General features: G+C 42.5%; 1 protein-coding gene across 3 annotated transcripts in view; it reads left to right on the top strand.

The window, feature by feature from the left end:
* Nucleotides 1–19298: 19298 nt before the first annotated feature.
* DOCK10 (dedicator of cytokinesis 10) overlaps nt 19299–21102 on the top strand; it is a 326872-nt gene continuing 325068 nt past the window's right edge. For all 3 annotated transcript variants that reach the window (XM_056120910.1, XM_056120899.1, XM_056120888.1), the window contains exon 1: nt 19299–19444. In XM_056120910.1, coding sequence (XP_055976885.1) covers nt 19322–19444 — 123 coding nt within the window. In that variant the 5' untranslated portion in view covers nt 19299–19321. The remainder of the gene's footprint in view (nt 19445–21102) is intronic.

The following is a 21102-nucleotide window of genomic DNA, read 5'->3' as shown; positions in this document are numbered from 1 at the left end:
TCCAGTAAGTCTTCTAAAGACATACTTTTACTACACATTGAGATTTATAGTATTCCTCAAGTCTGAAGGATTTGACAAGAGGTCACTAACCCCAGGTTGTCATAGACACAAATTAAGGTCTAATAAAGAAATGTTAAATTTTATGACTTTATTCTGTTCTTGGGTTAGAAGTGAAGGAGAGAAACCAAGCATAGAGGAATGTAATGAAATATTTGCTCTATTACTATTTTTAATTCTTGAAAATATTTCATCATGAGATAAGGTATCTGCCTCAGATATCTGGAGAACAGATGATTTCTCCAGAATGATCATTTCATATATTCATCCTTGACTTTTGGTACTTGACACAAAGATGCAGAAATCATTACTATGAGAGTGCTGTTCACTTTTAAGTTCAAAGCATGGTGGTAAATAGTTAAAACATGACCCAAGATATTTGTTCAATTTACCCAAGATATTTGTTCAGAGTCTGGCAAACTCCCCTTGGCGTACCCAATATGCCAAATACCAGTAACAATGATGGGTCTCATTCTACTAAAGAGCCTTGAATATAATCTCAGGGCTAGGATGAAGGAGACGTTACTGGGGCCTGCTCGAGGCAATCGACGAATAACAGGATGATTTGTGATAGTGATTTTGTGTTACACAGAGCTATCATTCTAAATTATTTAACTCTGCAATTCAACTAGGTTCTTGTACATGTCTTTTGTTTAGTCGAATTCAAGCTTTATTATTTATTTCAAAGGTAGTACCAAACTCTGTTTCTGATTCCCAAGAAACAGAATAAAAGATACTGCTACTCCCATTACAGAGAAGACCAATTCATGCCCCATGCCATACGCTTTCCAAACACTTAGTAATTCTCCCTGACACTACCGATACATAGTAATTGTCACAAACTTGAAAGATATAGTACAACAGATAGGGTGCTTTCCTTGCACATGACTCACCCGGGTTCTGTTCCCAGGTCCCCTAAACCCCAACCAATAATGACCTCTGAGTGCAAAGCCAGAAATAATCTGCAAGAACTGCCAAGTGTTGTCCCAAAAGAAAAACCAATACAATCATTAGTTATGTCATTCTTTAAGTGTCTATCTCAGAGTTAGGCTGGATGTCAGGAGAGAAAGAAACGTATATGTTTTACTTACATTCTATTTCAAGTAGCTGATATAACTACCTGCTCGATTATTGGAGTCAATAAATACATGATGTTGGTTTGCTTATTATGTTAATTAACTTATATCACTGTCATTTCTTGTAACTAATTATTGCATAAGGAGAAATGAAAAATCTGTATCACACTTGGTATAAACTCCATTTTGAGAGCATGAAACTCTTTAAATAAATTTTAAAGTACTTTGTTTTAGGGAAGTCTCCACAGCAGTGTTTGTGAGCCCAGGGTCACTGCTTGCAATATTTGTTCTGGGGATGCTGACCGCCTGACAGCTAGTTACTCAAATACACTGGTACTCAGGATCCACCAGGACTGTACTAGATAATGTTGGGTGTTTGATAGTGACAGGGATCAAACTTGTCGTCTTCAGTATGTACTTTACCCTCCTTTTTTTTTGCTTTTTGCATCACACCCGGCAATGTTCAGGGTTTACTCCTGGCTCTGCACTCAGGAGTTACTCCTGGTGGTGTTCAGGGGACCATATGGGATGCTGGGAATCGAACCCGGGTCGGCTGCGTGCAAGGCAAATGCCCTACCCACTGTGCTTTTGCTCCAGCCTCATACCCTCTGGTCTACCTCTTTAGCCATTACATATTCTATTTTCATTTCCTGAGTATTAGAAGTAATAGAGCTGACACACCCCAGAACCAGAGTTCAAAAGCCTTTGAAAAATGTGGGTTTAACTTTCCAACCTCAAAGGTCAAAAGGGGTATGGAAGAGATAATGAGTGAAACCCTGCTGTTCATGACCACTTCTCTGATACTGCATCGAGTCAGGATGACACAGAGAAATTACCTCAGCACTGGAGTCTGACAAATAGGATATTTCAGCTAACTCCAATACTCATAAGGTGTCTGATTTTGGACCAACTACTTCACCTGTAGGAAGCTCAGTTTCCCTGTTAGTAAAAAATAGAATTCTTGGACCTCATTGGGAAACTTTTCAATAACTCAGTGCAATTTCTTAAATAAAAGTTTCTAGTAAAAATCTTGGAAGATAGTTGGTATTCAGTGACTGATATTACTTATCTAATGCCAACTGAATTGGTGCCTTCAACCTCCGTCCAGTGGAGGAAGTTGTAGAGAATGAGACAAACACACAGCACTATTCAAACTTTAAGGTCTTCTGAGCATCCCTTGGTGAGCACACAGGTTGGTCATATGTACAATACAACATCACTCCCCCACTTTGGTATCCAACATATGAGCCACTGTTTACATTGATGAAGACATTAAGAGCAGTTCCAAAGTTCATCAAGATACAATGGGAATGTTGAGAGCAGAGACTGGAATAGTTCACATAGTCAGCAGCACCCTTAAAGTATAAAGTCACAATAATTTCCTGTTTTATGTTGCCTTTGTTGCCTCTACACCTAGAAAACCCTAAACTGTTTTCTTCTAATTATCCCCCCAGAAGCATTTTTGCTGCCCGGGTCCAGGCTGTTTTTCCCCCACAGGACTATCCACAGGGACCTCTACGATTTTTGTTGGGGGCGGGGGGGGTGGCGATCTCCCACACTATACTTGATAAAGGAGAGTTATAGGGAACTAAATACTGCAGCATATTGAGAGTAGTATTTGAGGATGTTATAGGAACAGCAAACTGGTAGGAAGATCCTAAAAAGATGTTCTTTGGTCTGAGTGGTGAAATATGAGAAAGGCCAGGAGAAAACCTGGGAATGAAAGGAATTGCAGATGTTAGTGGTCCCACGTGTGATCCTGGTGATATCTAAGGGTTTATGCTATTTGGGGAATAATTCCTAGAAATTGTATTCAATTTAACATTATATAGTTTCTCTCCCTTTCATGATTCTTGCTAAATATTTTGGAATGAACATCAGCTTGGAGCTATTCCTGAGTAGCCATCCAAGTCAGTCTAAGATACATCACTGAACTTCTGAGTTTTCATTTTCCCTTCTAGTTGACAGCCCCACCAATAATAAAATCAAAACAAGCCAACACTATTTACATCATTTTCTGATAACTTCCAGCATGGACAATCTCAGAAATATCTTGATCAATTTCTATCCAAAGAGAGTCCGGTAATTTTATCAACTGACTCACCATGCATAGATCAGTCACTCGACCCAGTAATAAAATATTAATTCAACAAGAGAGAACACATCAATAAACTAAATATATCCAATTAGCTGGTATTATGTACTAACCACTGGGGTAGGTTTCCTCAGGAAAACATCAAACCTACCAGCATCAGGTAGCTACCTGTTGGACCCAAGGGGTCTTTATGTAATGTTTTGTTGAGCTATAAGAACTGTAATCTTGGGACCAAAGTGATAGTTCCAGGGTTAAGGTGCATGCCTTCAATGCAACTGACTCCAGTTTGATCCCCAGAACTGTATGGTTTCCCAAGGACTGTAAAATGTGTTCCTGATGACTTCTAAGCACCACCAAGTGTTCCAAATAATCCCCAGCATCCTTGGGCCCTCACATTGAATGCTGATCCACTTAGTGAATCACCAGAATTGGCCTCCAGGGACCTCAGGAGCCCCCTGCCTCCCACTCCCACCAAAAGTAACAATACTCTTGCGCTTTCATGTATCTGCATCCAAGATTTTCTTGAATAGAAGACAAGCTATGTGGCAGGTGTTAGCAAGGCTTCTTGCATGGTGCTTTGTGAACATGATGCTGCTAATAGTACCCTTGGAAATAGACAAAAAGTGCTTTGACTGTATTAAATTCTTTTTAGATGAGTTGCATAATAACTCTTCTATTGCTTTTAAGATTTCTATAAAAATATAGCTACTTTACTTTCTTTTGCCCCTCTAGCAGATAAACAAACAAGAAGAAAGGGAATAATATTCGTGATTAACTCAGAACAGAAACACATTTTAAAGCCTACACATGAGAAGTTGCTAGAAGAGACGGCCACAGAAAATCCTAATAGAGTTGCATTAATAAATTCTAGATGTATGTGGGGAAAGACTAAAGCTCATTAGTTTTCGGGTATAAGGGCATCCTGTAGACTGCTCAGCCAGTCATTTTACTTTGGAGCTTAGGGTATGTAGAAACTGTTTGTTTGGTTTTCTGTCTCTGCCTTTCTTACACCTTTACAAAACCTAATTTCTGGGCAATGCTGTTATACTTCCATTTCACTTATTTTTACCACAGCAAAACACAGAGGCAGAGTTTACACAGGAAATAGGTTTTTGTACAAATGAAGGCTCACATCAAACCACAAGCCTGACAGAGGGCTGTGACAACTTAGATTACTTAAAGAAAAATTTCCAAGAAATAAAATAGTTTCTTTAGTAACAATTCCATCCACCAAAAACATGCTTTCTCCAACTGTCTCCTGCACCGGTAATTAGGGTAAAAAATCAGTGCTTTTAAAAATGTTGTTACTGTAGACTGAGTTTTTAAAACACATCTTTCTGATGCCAATTAAGCTGACTTTTGAAAAACTGCACCTCTCTTTTTCCTAAAAAAAAAAAAGAAAAAAAAACACATGGTATTTGTTTACATTCTGTGGGGAGTAAAGTACCTTAATTACATAAGAAATGGTAAAGAATCATAAGATTTCTAATTACTGTTATTATATGTAACATTTTAAAACAAACACCTATATGCATAAACATGACAAAGCACTCAGATCCAGGAATATTAATATATACATTTATATATGTATTTATAAATGAATATATGTATATATATATTAGACTTTAAAATTATTCTGAGGGCCAAAGAGAGAGTTTAGTAGGTAAGGTGCTTGACTTGCATACTCCTAGCCCAGATTCAATGACTGTCACTATTTACAGTCTTTCAAGCCCCATCAAAATGCAGAGCAGGAATAAACCCTAAGCACTGTAGAGTGGAAAGGTAACACCAAAAAGGTAAAACAAAAAAAGAAACAAAGAAACAGTAAGTGTTGGATAACCCTTGGGTTGTCCTTGCTCCTCCCACAGGAAGCTTAAGGTTTATTCAGCCACTCCCACAACAGTGCGACAGAGGCACACCTAATTCCATCAAGCATAATAATCCTATATTGCTTTTCTCTTTCCTTTATGTCATTTTGCATGGTTTATTTAGTAATGTCCTTTTTGTATAGACACAGGAAGACAGTTTATGCTATGCTTTGTAACATGGGAGCTAATTGACTCCAAAATAATATTTACTCCTGGGCATCCATATTTACTTGACTTAAGCCTCAGTTGCCATTAGTTCTTATCACTCCAAGACACGGTTCCAAAGAGGAACTGGATAGACCCAGGGCAAGCTGTGAGCTACACTGGCATCAAAATGGGCCAGGCCCATTGTCATAATACCTAACTATAAGATAAGAACATGGTCATTGACAAACTCTGTCATGAGCCAAAAAGTGGTAACTGAATAAGGACTGGTGTTAGGAAAGACTAACCTGGCCTGAGGAATATGGCCTGTAATATATATAGTAAGATGTCCCCAGGAAGAGCCAACTTTTAAGCTTAATATATCTCTTACTGTGTTCATACAAAATGACTAGAAATATTGTAAGAAGTAAATTTACTATGACTTTAAATGGATTACTAGCTGAGGGGAGAAGAAAGCAATACACCCTGGATGGAATCCTGCCCTCAAACGTGTCTCTTAGTAATCTGGAGTGCTGAATTCTCAGATAAGATTTTGTCCTTAAATTAATCTTCCAAAGAAGTGGCTTTACCTCTGTTTACCACTGTATCACTGTCATCACATTGTCCATCGATTTGCTCGAGTAGGCACCAGTAACATCTCCTTTTGTCCTAGCTCTGAGATTTTTTTTTAGCAGCCTCTCCTTACTCATTCTTCCCAACATTGCCATATTGGAGGCTCTTTCAGGGTCAGGGGAATGAGACCCGTTATTGTCGCTGTTTTTGGCATATAGAATACACGATGGGGAGCTTGCCAGGCTCTGTCTTGTGGGCAGGATACTCTCAGTAGCTTGCCGGGCTCTCTGAGAGGGATGGAGAATATATATAAGAGAATACAAGCAAGTACGTTAAAACCAAACACATGTGTTCTGCTTTAGGTACATCAGTGGGCTAAACTATAAGAGGTCCTCTTATAAACTACCTCTGTTTATTGTTATGATAATTTTCAACCCCATCTTTGTGCATCCCCACCCTTATGATTTCTATATAACTATGCTATGAGGGATAAAAGACATTGATACTGATCACTAAGCCAGAGTCAGCTACATGCAAGGCATGAACCCAACCATCGTGCTATCTTTATGGTTTTCTAATATTTATCCAATCATGTAATATGTCTATTGGCTTTTTTTATTACTTTAGTTAAATGAAGACCAAAAAAAATAATATTTTTAAATTAATATGTTGGCTTTCTCACTGGATTAAGAAAATCACATCTTATATCAAATATTTAAAGAAACTAATAAAAAATAAGTCTCTTGAGAATCCAATTTAAAGGGGAAAAGGAAAGTTTTAAAATTTCCTGATTAAAACTGAAAAGCCTTTAGATTAAAAAAAGAAAAAATAATGGCAGAGAGATTGCTAGAATGATGGAGCAATTGACTGATATGGCTTGTTCCTCTTTGTACCTCTTGGCTGCCTCGTTAAAAGGTAAAGGCCCTCCCGTTGATCGTCGATTTGCTCAAGCGGGCCCAGTAACGTCTCCATTGGAGACTTTGTTGTCACTGTGTCTGGCATATCGAATACTCTCGGTAGCTTGCCGGGGTCTCCGAGAGGGGCAGAGGAATCGAACTCAGGTCGGCCATGTTGGCCGCGTGTAAGGCAAACGCCCTACCGCTGTGCTATCGCTCCAGGCTGCCCTCATTGTTCCTCAAAATTTCTGGATGCAGAAGTACCACCTTGTAGGGTTCTAGTATCTAATGACCTGGCTCATACCACCAAAATGAGTGTCCTTGGAAATGGCTCCCAGTTCACTAGGATTCCTGAGAAGAGTATCATGTTTCACTTATTGAGAGAAAGAATCCAGAGTTTTGACCTCCATCACGATCATGATCACAACCATCTTGTTATTCGTCGATTGCCTCGAGCAGGCCCCAGTTACGTCTCCTAGGTCCTAGCCCTGAGAATTTTAGAAAAGTGCCATATTCAAGGCTCTTTCCGAGTTAAGAGAATGAGACCCATCATTGTTACTGGTATTTGGCATATTGGATATGCCACGGGGAATTTGCCAGACTCTGCCATGTGAGCAGGTTACGTTTGGTAGCCTGCCAGTTTGTCCAAAGTAGGAATGAGATAATAAGATGTCACATGGCCGCGAATGTGGCCGTGCGCTTCCAGGAGCTGGGTTTTATAGTCTCTGGGTCTTGGCTGTTGATGGGATTACATGGTGCCAGGGGGCCAGTTGGTGGGTGTGACCCCCGCCTACTGGAATTTGAAGGATCTGGGTGGAGGATGCTCAGCCCTGATCCGAGTAGGCTGGGAGATCTCAGTCCCAGGATCCGCATGCCTTTGTTCCTCTGCCGGTACCTTCATGTGTGAGGAGAGTGGTCTCAGCATGGTGGTGGCTGGTTCTGGAGGTCTTCGGCTGCTGGAGCCCTGGTCGGGGCGGGGAGGGAAACTCAACCCACTCCCCTCCAAGGGGCCCTGGCGAGAACAGCCAGGCACGGGGGCAGGAGACTCTGTGCTGTTCTCTTCCGGGAGCTGGGTTTTATAGTCTCTGGGTCTTGGTCGTTGATGGGATTACGCGGCGCCAGGGGTCCAGTTGACCTCCATAGACGGTCAAGAATCAAATGTCTCATTTGCCAAGGCGTCGAAAATCAGATGGGCTGGACACGTAATGACATTTGGAGAAGACCGCTGGACTAGAGCCATTACCGACTGGATTTCCTGGGATGTCAAAAGACCGCGTGGCCACCCACCTACAAGATGGTCAGACTTCTTTTTCAAGACCCTGAACGATTGGTTTGAGGCTCTTCGCGTTCCTAGAATGAACAGATAACATTGGGCTACACTAGCACGCGATAGGGACGAATGGAGACGTTACTGGCACCCGTTCGAGCAAATCGACGATTAACAGCAAGTCAAGTAATCAAGTGATCAAGCTGAGTAGATACTTTTTAAGGGGGAGAAAAGGAAGAAGAAGCAAATTCAATGTCAGTAAGAGGAGAGAAAATGTGAAATAATTGAGTTAGTCTCTTCAGTGAGTCAATACCATTGTCAAAAACAGCATGATTTTAAATGAAAAGACTGGCAAACAGACAACCAAATCAATTTATCTTCTGTGACTCACATCTGCATCGATCACGCTGGCGAAAAAGAAAATGCATTTGGAGGAAAATTAAATAAATTTGCGTGAGAACCAAATGATAGAAGGTACTACAAGATTTGTCATTTATTGAGTTCAGTGTTAAATAATATTTTCATTACATAGAATAGTGCTCTTATTCTTTGGAGATAGGTACTAAGTTATTTAGAGGAAAAGGGACATGAGATGTCTAATTTTATTTTATTTTTTAAAATTTATTTATTTATTTATTTATTGAATCACTGTGAGAAAAGTTACAAAGCTTTCAGGTTTAAATCTCGGTTATGCAAATATCAAACACATTTCCCTTTACCAATACTTATTTTTTACCTCAAATAACCACAGTAAACCACCCCCCCAACCCTCCCAATGCCTGTGAGGCAGATGAATTCTAGTTAACACTCTATCTACTTTGACTAGATTCATTGTTTCGACAAAAGATGCACCATTATTATTTAGATTTTACAACCCCAAATCAGACATGCTGAAAAGGCATTGTGGAATAATTTGTTTTCTACAGCTGGTCACAAGAATCAAATGATATCGCGCTGCCGCCTTCACGGCCGCGCGGTTTTGGATTTCTGTTATTTTACTTATTTACCCTGGAAGTATTTCTGCTGAGACTCAGATAGTTATGAGGTTGGTTTCTGTGCTCTGGAGCCATGGCCGTGCCGGAGAGCCGCTTGTGGGGGGCAACTCGTGACCGGGAACGCCCCCCTTCCCATGAGGTTTTAGTCGCCCCATCACGACCAGCTCATACCTGGCTTTCCACAAAGCTCCCAAGCGGCTGCCGAGATGTCTAATTTTAAATAGTCGTAGTTGGGCGTTGTGTGGCTGTTCACTGCATTAATTTTGATTTTTTTAAGACATGTTTAAAATGATAAAATAAATTTTTTTAAATGTCCCTGATAAGGGGACAAGATAGAAGCAAATGCTATGATATAACCTAGGGCAAATATTCTGAAAGCCTTAAAAAATGGGTGATGGTAATAGTAAAATATATTCTATGAACAAATGAAAGCAGACAGAGAAATCTTGAACAAATTAATTACTATAAAAGGTGTTGAAAATGATTAGAAACTTTCTATTTTTAAAACTATAGTTTTGGGAGTGGAGGGCAGATCAGGTTCAATGAGATAGAGCATATGCTTTTTATGTGCAAGACCCTGAGTTTGATCCCTGGCTCTGCATGTCCACTCCATTTGGTATTGCCCCCACATTGCCAAGCCTAGCAGCACACTACCTTTGCTATTGCCCCCAGCCAAATGCCAAACCACCAGCTCCACAACAACAGGCTGAGTTTTGCTGGGAATGGTCCCCAGCTTCCCAAGGAGTTCTGGGGATATACGCCAACAATGTAACAAGAGCAGATGTTTGCACAGCTGGACTGTATCCATCCTTTGAAGCACAGATGATATCAGTGTTCCATAAATGGAAAGGTAGGCAAATCTTACTCATGCATGTCAATGAAAATTTTTCAGTAAAATATTGTGCAATAATAACTCTTATGCTACTATTTAAAAGTAACTATAATTTTGTTCTGTGTCAACATGATCAATTTTGTTAAATGTCAAAGTGTATAATTTATTTTATATGTTAATGATGAAGGAAGATGATTGGAGATAGAAAAGAAAAAATTGAAATGCCTGCAACAGTTGAAGACCAGGGGTTTGATTATGTATTTAATAAATTGAAATGGTCCCATTCAACATTTGCAAATCATTTTCTTCTTCATATCAAGCCAACATCACCCTCTTAGTAATTTTTACAGATGGAGAAATAAAGGTCCAGGGACAATTATTCCCTGAGGCCAGAGCATAGATTAAAGTCAAAGCAGAATGAAAAGACCAGGACTAGTTTCCAGTGGAAAGTATTCTTTCCTTTCTCCTCTTGAAGATATGCCCTCAGGATCCTGGAGAACTAATGGTGACAGTATGATGCAGCTTGTAGATTATAAGCAAAATAAACAGCTAGCAGAGAGCTCACTCTCAAATCACATTACTTTATGCGTAATTTTCTCCCAATGAGGGATCTGTCTTCTAAACACAGTAACAAATCCCTATCAAATAGAATACTTTTGCCCATAAACAACACCGGCACTAAGCTTCATCAGAGGAGCCAGGCTCAGGCAATAACTATTGAATCCCCATCATTATTAGACCGTGTAAACCATATTTTTCTTCTTATTTTTAATATATCCTGCACAAGGTGAAGAAAAAATGTTCCTGATGAAATAGAATTCAATTAAGAAGTCACCAGATGGTTATTCAATGGCTAATTTTTCTCTGAATATTTGTAAGCAATGAAATAAAAATGCTAACAGGAAAAATTTTTAATTATATTTGGCTTACAATTGTGACACTTCTTTCTGAATATAGTAAAGGATAAAGTTAAAATAACCAAATAAATTGATTTTTAATTTACTCAACCCAGTTACTGTCACAATGACAGGACAAGTCATCTGCTTCTCTTTCCTTCTTGTTCTTTAATAAAAGTAGAATAAATAAACTTTACCCTCCACAAGGAGTCATAAAGAAAAGCCGAATATAAGATCACTATGCATGTCTTTCTTTTATTATGAATTAGAAAAATGTTCTTCTAATTTCCATGTTATTAAATTCTCTCTCAGATTTTTCTAATGTACCATGGAGGAGAAATCATATTTCCCAACTGCCTCTTAAGAGTACTAATTTGAGAATCGAGTGAACTAATAAGTATATTCTGTAAATGGTAGAACAATTGACACATAATAGACAACAAACTGAAAGAAGTTAAACAGTGAGACATGTGGGTATACAGACTAGCACCCAGTGAGTACTGGATTTGTATTACTTTCGAAAGGTGTCTGAATGCCATGGAGTTAGCACAAGGGAACTTATACTAGCTTCTATAAAATCTGTATATCAAAACCTGAACACCTGAATAGCTCCACAGACTTCTGAACTAAAGAGTCATCACATCATTCTACCTCAAAGTACTTCAGAAAAGAAATCAATCTTCACTTTTATACTTATCTCTGCTATGAAAGACTGGCTGAGCCTTCCTTCATTCTGAAGGCAGTGTCATCAGATCTGAGAAAAGTCATGGAGAAGGATGACAGGAGAGACTACAGACTATTTTGTTGTTCTAGTGTTAAAGTCTTGAATTGTATCAGGATCTGTGATGGATGTTTACTGCTTCTTAAGAAAACCACTAAAGCTTTGGAATATAGAGGAAGACTATTCAAGCTTAAGGATAAGAGGGAAGGTAAGAGGGGAAAGGAGAGGGGAGAATTAGGGAGAGGAAAGAAAACCGGGGAGAAAGGAAAGGAATACAAAGAATGGGGAAAGGAAGGATGGGAGGAACTAGAATTTTCATGTTTTTAAATAGATAAAATATAAAATATTTACAAATATTGAGACATCTGAGACTTCATTTAATAAATCTGTGTCCCACCTATCATTGCCACAAATGCTATGTAAATTTCTTTATGTTAAATTAAACTATTTGAAGGGAGAGCCAATTTGCTTATCTCATGGCTCCCATGGCATAGAGTGAGACTCTGTTCATAGTTAATATTCCATAAATATCAAGGGAGGATTTTGCTTTCTGACTGAATTGTAGGCCCATATAAATTCAAAGAAAGAGGAGAATTAGGACCCAATTAAAGTTGATTTCAGGCTGTTTATTCAAATGCTATAAAATACAAGAGTAAAAAACTTAATGTTTTTATACTACTGGTCTTTGAAATTCTTCTTCTGTGAATTTAAAAACCTTCCTTAAAGATTTGTCTATGGGGCTGGAGCGATAGCACAGCGGGTAGGGTGTTTGCCTTGCACACAGCCAACATGGCCAACACAGGTTCGATTACCAGCATCCCATATGGTCCCCTGAGCACCACCAGGAGTGATTCCTGAGTGCATGAGCCAAGAGTAACCCCTGAGCATTGTCGGATGTGACCAAAAAGCAAAAAAAAAAAAAAGATTTGTCTATAATTTTAAACTAGTGAATATTGGGATCAGTAGATTGAACAATGTCATTTTGGAACATATTAAATTCAAGTGAAATAATATATAATATACTTTAATAGCATGACCCCAACTGCAATTACTATATAAATGATTAAATATTGCTATAGTAAAGTGGTTTTATTTAATAACACATAATTATACTGTATATCTATTGATGCCATTCCAGAGCCATTGATTTGAGTCCAGATATTATCTGATGTTTCTATCTATTTATTATTACTTTATTTTCCATTCCATCCTTGAATTTAGTACTGATATGTGCTTAATTTTCTTTCCCAATTCAATACTGGCTTCTGGGCACCTCTTCAATCCTCTTATCCCCTGAAAAAGAAATACTGTTATAGAAACATATTCATCTTGGTTCTCAATCTCAGAAAACAGCTTATTCATTAAACGGGAGACTCTACCAAGACCTCTAAACCTGTAGAATACTGATCAAAATCATAGGCTACAATTCCAACTGTCTGGGTCTAAATCCCAAGTCTACTTCTTCCTTATCAGAAAAATGGATTAATAGTAATCAGCACGTGAGAGTCTACTGAGAGATTATGTACATCTTTGTAACACTCTTAAAAGTGTCTAACACATACGGGACCAGGGTGATAGTACAGCAGGTCAGGCCCTTGTCTTTTACACCACTGATCCAGATTTAATCTGCAGGACTCCACATGGACCCCAGCATCACCAGGAATGATTCTTGAGTGCAGAGTCAGGAGTAAGCCCTGAACACCTTTGGGTTTGGCTCAAAAGCAAAACAAGTGTCTAGCACAGAGACTTCAGTACATGTTACTGATATATTTGTAGAGAATTAATCAACTTTTTAAATATTTCATGTTCTCTAATACGTTTGATTTTGGTACAAAATTCTGTAGGTAAGCTGGATGGGTCTTATCATTGCATAGGCTTGTAGAGGACCTCACAGGAATTCTAGAGACAATGACTTTTGTTTAAATGGAGAAACAATCAGTAGATGTTCAAGTAACTAAGAATTTCAAATTCAGAAAATTCTACAAGGTTCCTAGATTATTAGCCAATCTGGTGGGCAGATCAACAGGAAGAGGAGAGGATGCATTATTTGGGGGGGATCTTCAGGCCTACACCTGGTGATTCTGGGGAAACACATGGCAGCATGTGTTACATGGGGCATTGGCCACAGACAGGGCATGCACCTTAATCCTGATACAGTCCCTTAGAATAGTCTCTCATCAAAGATACAGGTGTGGGATGCAACAAAGTGAGGAGATGAAGAAGGTGGACCCAAAGACCTTTTGGCTACAGCCTGGGTACCCCACTATGCACTTCAGTGGTTGCCCTTGTGAGTCACATGCACTTGCCAGGTCAAGTAGCATCACATCTGCAGGACTGAGCATCACTGTGTCAATCCAGGGAGTTTACTGTTTTGCTGGGAGTGGTTGGAGTACTGCTTTGAGCACTCCCTGAATATAAATGAAGCAGGAAAGATGAATTTCAGGCAGAAATGAAAGCCACACAATCTAATATTCTGGACAATTTTTTTTTTACTTTCTGAATTTGTATTGAATATTCCGTTATAAGTCATTTAATAATTGTTCCTAATATTGTTTCTTTGTGAAATATTATTTAATATATTTTACCAGATTATTATACATATAATACAAATTCGGTATGTACACAAAATATGTGGTAAAAATAATTACATATGTAGTATATATACACTACACATGTACACATGCACACACACACACACACACACACACACACACACACACACCTGTCCTTAGAAGTCAAGTTCCTCTTCCCAGAAGAAAAGAATAACTGTAATCTCTTTCTTGTGCAACCTTCACCCCATTTCATCACTCCCTAAAGACTCCTTGTAACTATGAGCCCTTGCTCCTCACTTTCCCCTACCCTAGGAAACCACCAATCTACTTTCTGTTTCTAGGCTTGCCTAATCTGGGCACTTCACATTAAAAGTTTCAGAAGAATGTGGAGTTTTTGGTGACTAACAGTTCTTTCAGCATAATATTTTCAAGGTTTATTCATATTGAGCACATAGGAACTCTTTATTTCATAGCTGAAAATATTCCTTTGTATGGGCATACCACATTTTGTGTATCCATTCATCAGTTGATGGTTATTTGGGTTACTTCAGGTTGTTAGCCACTGCAAATAATGCTGCTGTCAACATTTGTGTGAATGTGCTTTCCCATGTCTCTAGGAGTGGTGCTGCCGTATCATGTGGCAACTCTATATTTAGCTCTATACTTTGAGGAAGTGCCAAACTGTCTTCCGAAACAGCTATGCCACTTCACATTCTCATCATCAACATACAAAGGTCCCATTTTTTCTACATCTTCCCAACACTTGTTCTTTTCTTTTTTTTAACGATGTCCATACTGTGTCTCTGATTTGCATTTCCTTAATAGCTAATAATGTATGTCTTTGAGTAAAGAGGTGATCATATCCTTTGCCCATTCTTTTTTTGGGGGGGTTGTTTGTCTTTTCATTATTGTCATAGTGCTTTCTTATTCCTAGACTATTTATGAATACTTTTGGAATCCAACAGAATAAAGAGGCAATACAGAAATTCACCCTACACACTCCTCATATGTATCTACACCCCCCAAGCTTAGTTAGAATGGATGGACTTCCATGGAAACATCATAATCACCCCCAAACGCTACTAGAATCCCTATTACATTTTCATCACGTGGCCTCCACAATGCATCTTAACCAAGCCTGCAGAGAACTGAGGGGAGTGACCAGAAGAGCATTAGAATCCCAAATGTGCAAACAGAAGTTAGATTTACATTTTAAAGAACACATGTGTGTGCATTCACATGTGTGTGTGAGAGAGAGCGAGAGAGAAAGAGAGAGAGAAAACTGGTGTGGGGTGGAGGTATTGGTGATGTATCGGTGATGGTGGATGATGGTCAGCTCCCTCTTCTTGGCACCAAAGAGTGTCATACCTGAAACCACATGACGGGAAAGTCTGAGTTCTTACAGGCTTGGTGTATGCCATTACTGAAACGTCCTGGGCAGAAAGCTCTGCTGTGATATCCTCCCTCAGTTTCAGTCGGATGCAGGGGCTACACCACATGGAAGATTGGAAGAGACAACTTGAAATGTTTCCACAAGCCTTCTCACACCAGTTCTCTGGGTGACCCCCACTGCTGCAGAAAACAAGAGTTGGAATCAAAAGAGAAGGCTTTCTTTTCACTCTCTATTAACTCTGGCACAGTTTATTTACCTTTGACCCTTCTGTGCAAGAAACAAAATGCAAGAGAGAGACCCCTATTACTCAAATCAGGCCATGTTGTTTTTCTTTAGCTGAATGATTTCTGTTAGTTAAAATTGCTGCAGAACAGGGTGTGAAGGTTACTGAGCATTTGAATCGGCTGCTTGGTTACCAAATCTAGGATACATTGTACAATCAGCACCTGTTTCTCTTCATTCTGTCTCTTTCTGTGTCAGGTACTCAGAGTCCCTAACTATGCCAATCTATCTGAGGCCTTGGAAATTATGCACAAACCAATATTTCTTGATATTATACCTACTGTGCCAAGCCTATTATATAAGTAGGAGCAAAAAAATTGGTATATCTTGGGATAACTCAAAAGGACTGGAGTGCATTCCTGGCAAGGGTTGGAATCATCTCATGTTCTTTCTACCCCTGTACCACTAGGAGTGGCCCTGGTAGTCCCTGACCTCAGTTGCAGAAGATCTGGTGATCCCAGTATAGCTGAACCCTAGTTGTATAGCACAGCCAACCATTGTGCCAACCGTGAGGCCAAGTGTCACCAGGAGTGGTCCTTGGCCCCAGAGGGCTTGCTGGGAAGACAGAAGAAAAAGTAATGAAAAAATAAATAGTCCTTGTGTGCTTAAATTCATTCAGAGTAATCATCGCTCACAAGGTACTGTTCTTGGAATCTACCAATCACACAGGGCACACCTCTAAGAGGGGGCTATTCCTTGAGAAATACACCAAGGTAAAAGTAAGTAAAGGCCCTCCCGTTGTTCATTGATTTGCTTGAGCGGGCCCAGTAACGTCTCCATTGGAGACTTTGTTGTTACTGTGTTTGGCATATGGAATATGTCACGGGGAGCTTGCCAGGCTCTGCCATGCGGGCGAGATACTCTCGGTAGCTTGCCGGGCTCTCCGAGAGGGGCGGAGGAATCGAACTCGGGTCGGCCATGTTGGCTGCGTGCAAGGCAAACGCCCTACTGCTGTGCTACACCAAGGTAATAAGCAACTTTATTCACCCTTAAAGAAGAGCAGAGCAAGAGGTAATTATGTCATAATTATATTATACCTTGATTTATAAAGGATATTTTAGGGACTGGCAGGATAGTATAATGAGTTGGCTAGGATAGATACCTAGCACTGCATGGTAACCCATGCCCCACCAACACCCAAACACCACGGGAAGCTAGTGCAGAGCAGGAAGTAGCCCCATGCAACAAGGGCTCTGACCCAACCAGCACCCCCAAATAGAATAATAAAAGGTACTGTAGAATCAACTGATGTTGTAAATGCCCATAGGGCATCTACTCATCATAAGTTTTAGAATATGCTGAAATCTTACCCAGTTAATTATCTCAGGCTAGCTGAATATCCTATCACAGAGACCTGAGGAGTAAGATAAGAATTCTCTGCCCAAATACCATTTTACATTAAAACTATACCTATTCACTTTCAGTGAACGACATCTATTCACTCAGGGTAATATATCTATTAAAAGCCTTTATAAAACAAAAAGAAGGGAGCAGAGAGCTATCACAGGGGTTAGAGCTCTTTTCTTGCTTATGGTTAACCCAATTTAGATCCTGGGCATCTCATATGGTCCCCTGTGCCACAAGTAATTGAACCCAGAACCAGGAGTAAGCCCTGAGTACTACTGGTTGGGGCACACCCATCCCCACCACCAAATCCCTACAATTCTTAGAGGGGATGTCCCAACTAATTCCAGACCAGAATCCCAGGGACCAAGACTGCTTCTACTCTTCCGTGCCCAGCCCTGGAATTGGACTGTGAAGATAGTTCCCCTAACAAAACTCCCTGGGTCCCCAAGAACAGTCCCCTGGACAAAACACCTTAGTCTTAGAATATAAATGGCCAGCAAATGTGGACCCAAGAAAGAATGTACTAGATGTAGAGAAAGAGGCAAAAACACAAAGGGAAAATGTTAGGACTTTAAGAGCCTCTGCTGTGATTGGCCCTCTGAAATTACATGTGCCTGTGGGATGTTTTTGTGCTGACTAAGTATCCTTAAGATCTCTGTCAGCAACAGGTAGGCATATGCAGGAGGCATACACACACACACACACACACACACACACAAACACACACACACACACACACACACACACACTCCCCAACTGAAACCAAAAGAAATTTGAGATCATACAAATCTCAACTTGTCTCAAAGTGATAAAATCATTTGGTTCAAATTATTTTAAAATACATAGCCTCTTGAAAAAAAATCTCTGTCAACATAAAGAATGAACACATGTTGGGAGCCAGGGTGGCAGCGAGACTGGGCAGAATAAATGGCCAGTCGTGAGCTCAGGGAGGGCTGCCCAGTTCACCCTAAAGCACGGACAGTCGGAATTCTTCGTTTCTCTCCTTATATGCTTGTCTCATCCTCCGCAGCCCACCCTGGATGGAGATCGAAGCCAGTCCGATTGGCTTTAAACATGGACAACCATCCCGCTGGTGACTCGGAATGAGGTTCTGAGAGAACTTCAATTCCCTGGAGACAACACGGGCGGGCCAGATGGTGGATGACACAGAGAGGAAGGAGAAAAACAACACAAAAGTAATTAACCCTCCAAAGAGATGGACCCACACTCCTTCACAACCCCTCTCACGCTCCAAGTCTAGCCCCCTTACCCAAATCGAGTATGACCTGCCTCTCACACCCCACAGTACCCTAATGGACAAAAATGATGTCAAAAATGATCTCGTAAAATGATCTCAAACTCTTGATCAACAGCACTTGTGTGCTAGCTTGGTTTTTATGCTGCCTTCCATCCTGCCATCAATTAAAAAAATTTACTTGGCAGCCAATTTTTTTTTTTTGGCTTTTTAGATCACACCCTGCGATGCACAGAGGTTACTCCTGGTTCTTGACCTCTGTCGGTGCTTGGGGGACCATATGAGATGCTGGGAATTGAACCCGGTTTGGCCTCGTGCAAGGCAAACGCCCTACCCGCTGTAATACCACTCCAGCCCCTAAAAAAAAAAAAAAAAGTTTAAAAAAATTCAAGAGAGAGAAAAAATCCATCAGCCCTACCCTACAGGGACCTGGTGAACTCCTTCGCTCTTTCCAGATCTGTGGGAGTTGGCATCGAAGAGGTGCTTTCAGGAACACGGGCTGGAGACCAAGAGGACTTTGGAAAGAACCTCTTCTACTCAGCCCTGCACCATGCCATGGGGAGGGAGGTCCAGGTCACCAGCCCCGTCGCTTCTCCAAAAGGACGCGCGGGGGGACTTGGGTGCCCATCGGCCACCGGGGGGGAAAAGTAGGGGCCCAGTGAGCCAAGCCGCTGCAGGACCCGAGGGGGCGGACAGGCCCCGCGGACTGTGGCCTTTGGGGTGGCTTAGTTGGGGGGGGGGGGGCAGCCCGGGGGGCGGCGCAGCCCGAGTCACCCCCACTTGGCCCGGGGCCGCCCCCACGAGCCGGCCGTGCGCGCGCGCTCCCCGCCGAGCGCGCGGAGTTTGCAAAGTCGAGTCGCCGCTCCGGGCCGCGGGATCCAGGGGGTGTCGGGCGTGGGTGGGGGCGCGGGAGAGGAAAAACCCGCCTCTGGCGAGGAGAGCGACGGAGAGGAGGGGTAGGTGGGGGGGGTGCAGAGCGCCGAGTTCCGCTTCCTGAACGGCGGCGGCGGGGCTAGAAGCTGGGCGCGGGCGGCGGCGGTGGCGGCGGCGGCGGCTGCAGCGCGGCGGGGCCATGGCCGGAGAACGGACCCGCAGGTTCACCCGGAGCCTGCTGCGACCCGGGCAGGCGGCCGAGCTCCGTCACAGCGCCGCGTCGGCCGCCGCGGTGGCCGTGAGCAGCCGGCAGCAGCAGCGGGTGAGTGCCAAGTCCCCCCAGCGCTGGGAGGACGCGGGGAGGTGGGAGTGCAGGAGGGGGGGTGGTCCCCGCCCGGCCTGCCCGGATCCCCCCGGGGCGCGCCCACCCTTGTGTCCCCTGCGCATCCTGTCATCCCCGCTGCCACCCGCCCCCGCTGTCACCCCCGCCTGGCAGCGCCACCAGATGCGGTCAGGACCCCGAGGGGAGAGGAGGGGGGCGCGCGTTGGGGGAACCCGGACGCTCCCGAGGAGGAGCGACTGACTGCGCGGGTGGTAGGAGCGCAGCGTGGGAGACGATGATGAGCCAGGGTGGTGGGGTGGGGGGCTATTATTAAAATTGGGGGAGGGGGAGGGCAGAGGGAAAGGGGCGAATGCCTGGCAGTCACGTTGGCACGAGGGGGGTGGGCGTTTTGCCCTCCCCCACTCCTCCAGGGGCCTGGAGATGCAGAAAGAACGCGCATCTCCCCCTCCCCACCTCGGGGGTCCACAATCCTGCGTGTTCCGTCGCCCCTAAAGCTGGGGGCAAGAGGCAAGGGCATGACCCAGGCTCCTCCTCACCCTGGCTGAAGCAGAAAACCCTTGCTCCTCCAACGCCCCCGCCAATTTGAACACTCGAAGGGAAATACAGGCACTGGGTACCACCACCCACCCGACGGCGAAAACCCACAAACCACTTTATAACTACTCCAGAAACGGCTGGGGGAGTTGAGGGATTGGCGGGGGTGGGGGTGGGGGGGAGCCGCCGCGGGCGATGAGGGTCATTACGTGTCCTGTGATCGCTGGTATATGCATATAGATATATTTTTTCCCTGAAGATGTTTCCACGGGTTCTCCCGCCAAGATTGCTCGACTGGTTACTTCCTTATTGAAAGGCTTTCTAAGTGCTGGGTGAATTCCGCGGGAAATCCCTGCCCGGGGCAGCCGCCAAGCAGGGCTCCTCTGATGCCCAACTTCTAGCCTCCGAGAGGTCCAGATGTTCTTGCATCCCAGTAGGTGTCACCCTGCGGGGTGCACCAAAGAAAAAGCAGCTCAGGTGGGAGAGGGGAAAGTGGTGGGAAGCTCCCATTTAAGTCGCATTAGAGCTGACCCGGTCGGTCACGCTGCTTTCCAGGGTCTTGCCACCGCAGCACTGGCGTCCTTCGTTGGGTTTCGTTTTCCTTTTTTTGCCAGGGAATATCACTAGGAATTAATGGCTTCTTGTAAAAGTGTCAAAGAAAAGTGTTCCTCTTGCCAGTCACCCACGTAGAGGCGCCAAGAGCTGCCCAGAGCCAATTCCCACAGCCGGGGCTTTCTCTAAAGCCTGGGGTCAGAAAGTTGGACAGGACGGAAGCAAATGACCTGGCAGAGGGGATAGGGGTGACTGGGGTGTGAGGCATCTTGGTGGCCCAGTTCCCTTCTCTTTCACTTGCCCAGAGGTGATTCAACTCTTCTCCAGCCTTGCCAAGAGTTCCCACCGGTAGAAACCAGCCTGTAAATTTTCATGGTAGAAAGGATAAAAATGTTTAAAAATGAGAAACGAGTTGGGGTTTGTTGTTGTTGTTGTTGTCTTTTTCCTTTTTTTTGTTAGTTGTTTTAAAAAAAGGTTCAGTCTGTTTAAAAAAAACGAAACTTGTTCGGGCATGCAAAGATAATAATTTTTATTTTGGAATGATCTTTCAG

Source organism: Sorex fumeus, unplaced genomic scaffold (assembly GCF_029834395.1).
Source record: "Sorex fumeus unplaced genomic scaffold, SorFum_2.1 ptg000005l, whole genome shotgun sequence".
Taxonomy (NCBI): domain Eukaryota; kingdom Metazoa; phylum Chordata; class Mammalia; order Eulipotyphla; family Soricidae; genus Sorex; species Sorex fumeus.
Note: the sequence above shows the minus strand (reverse complement) of the source record. Positions and strands in the feature narration are given on the sequence as shown.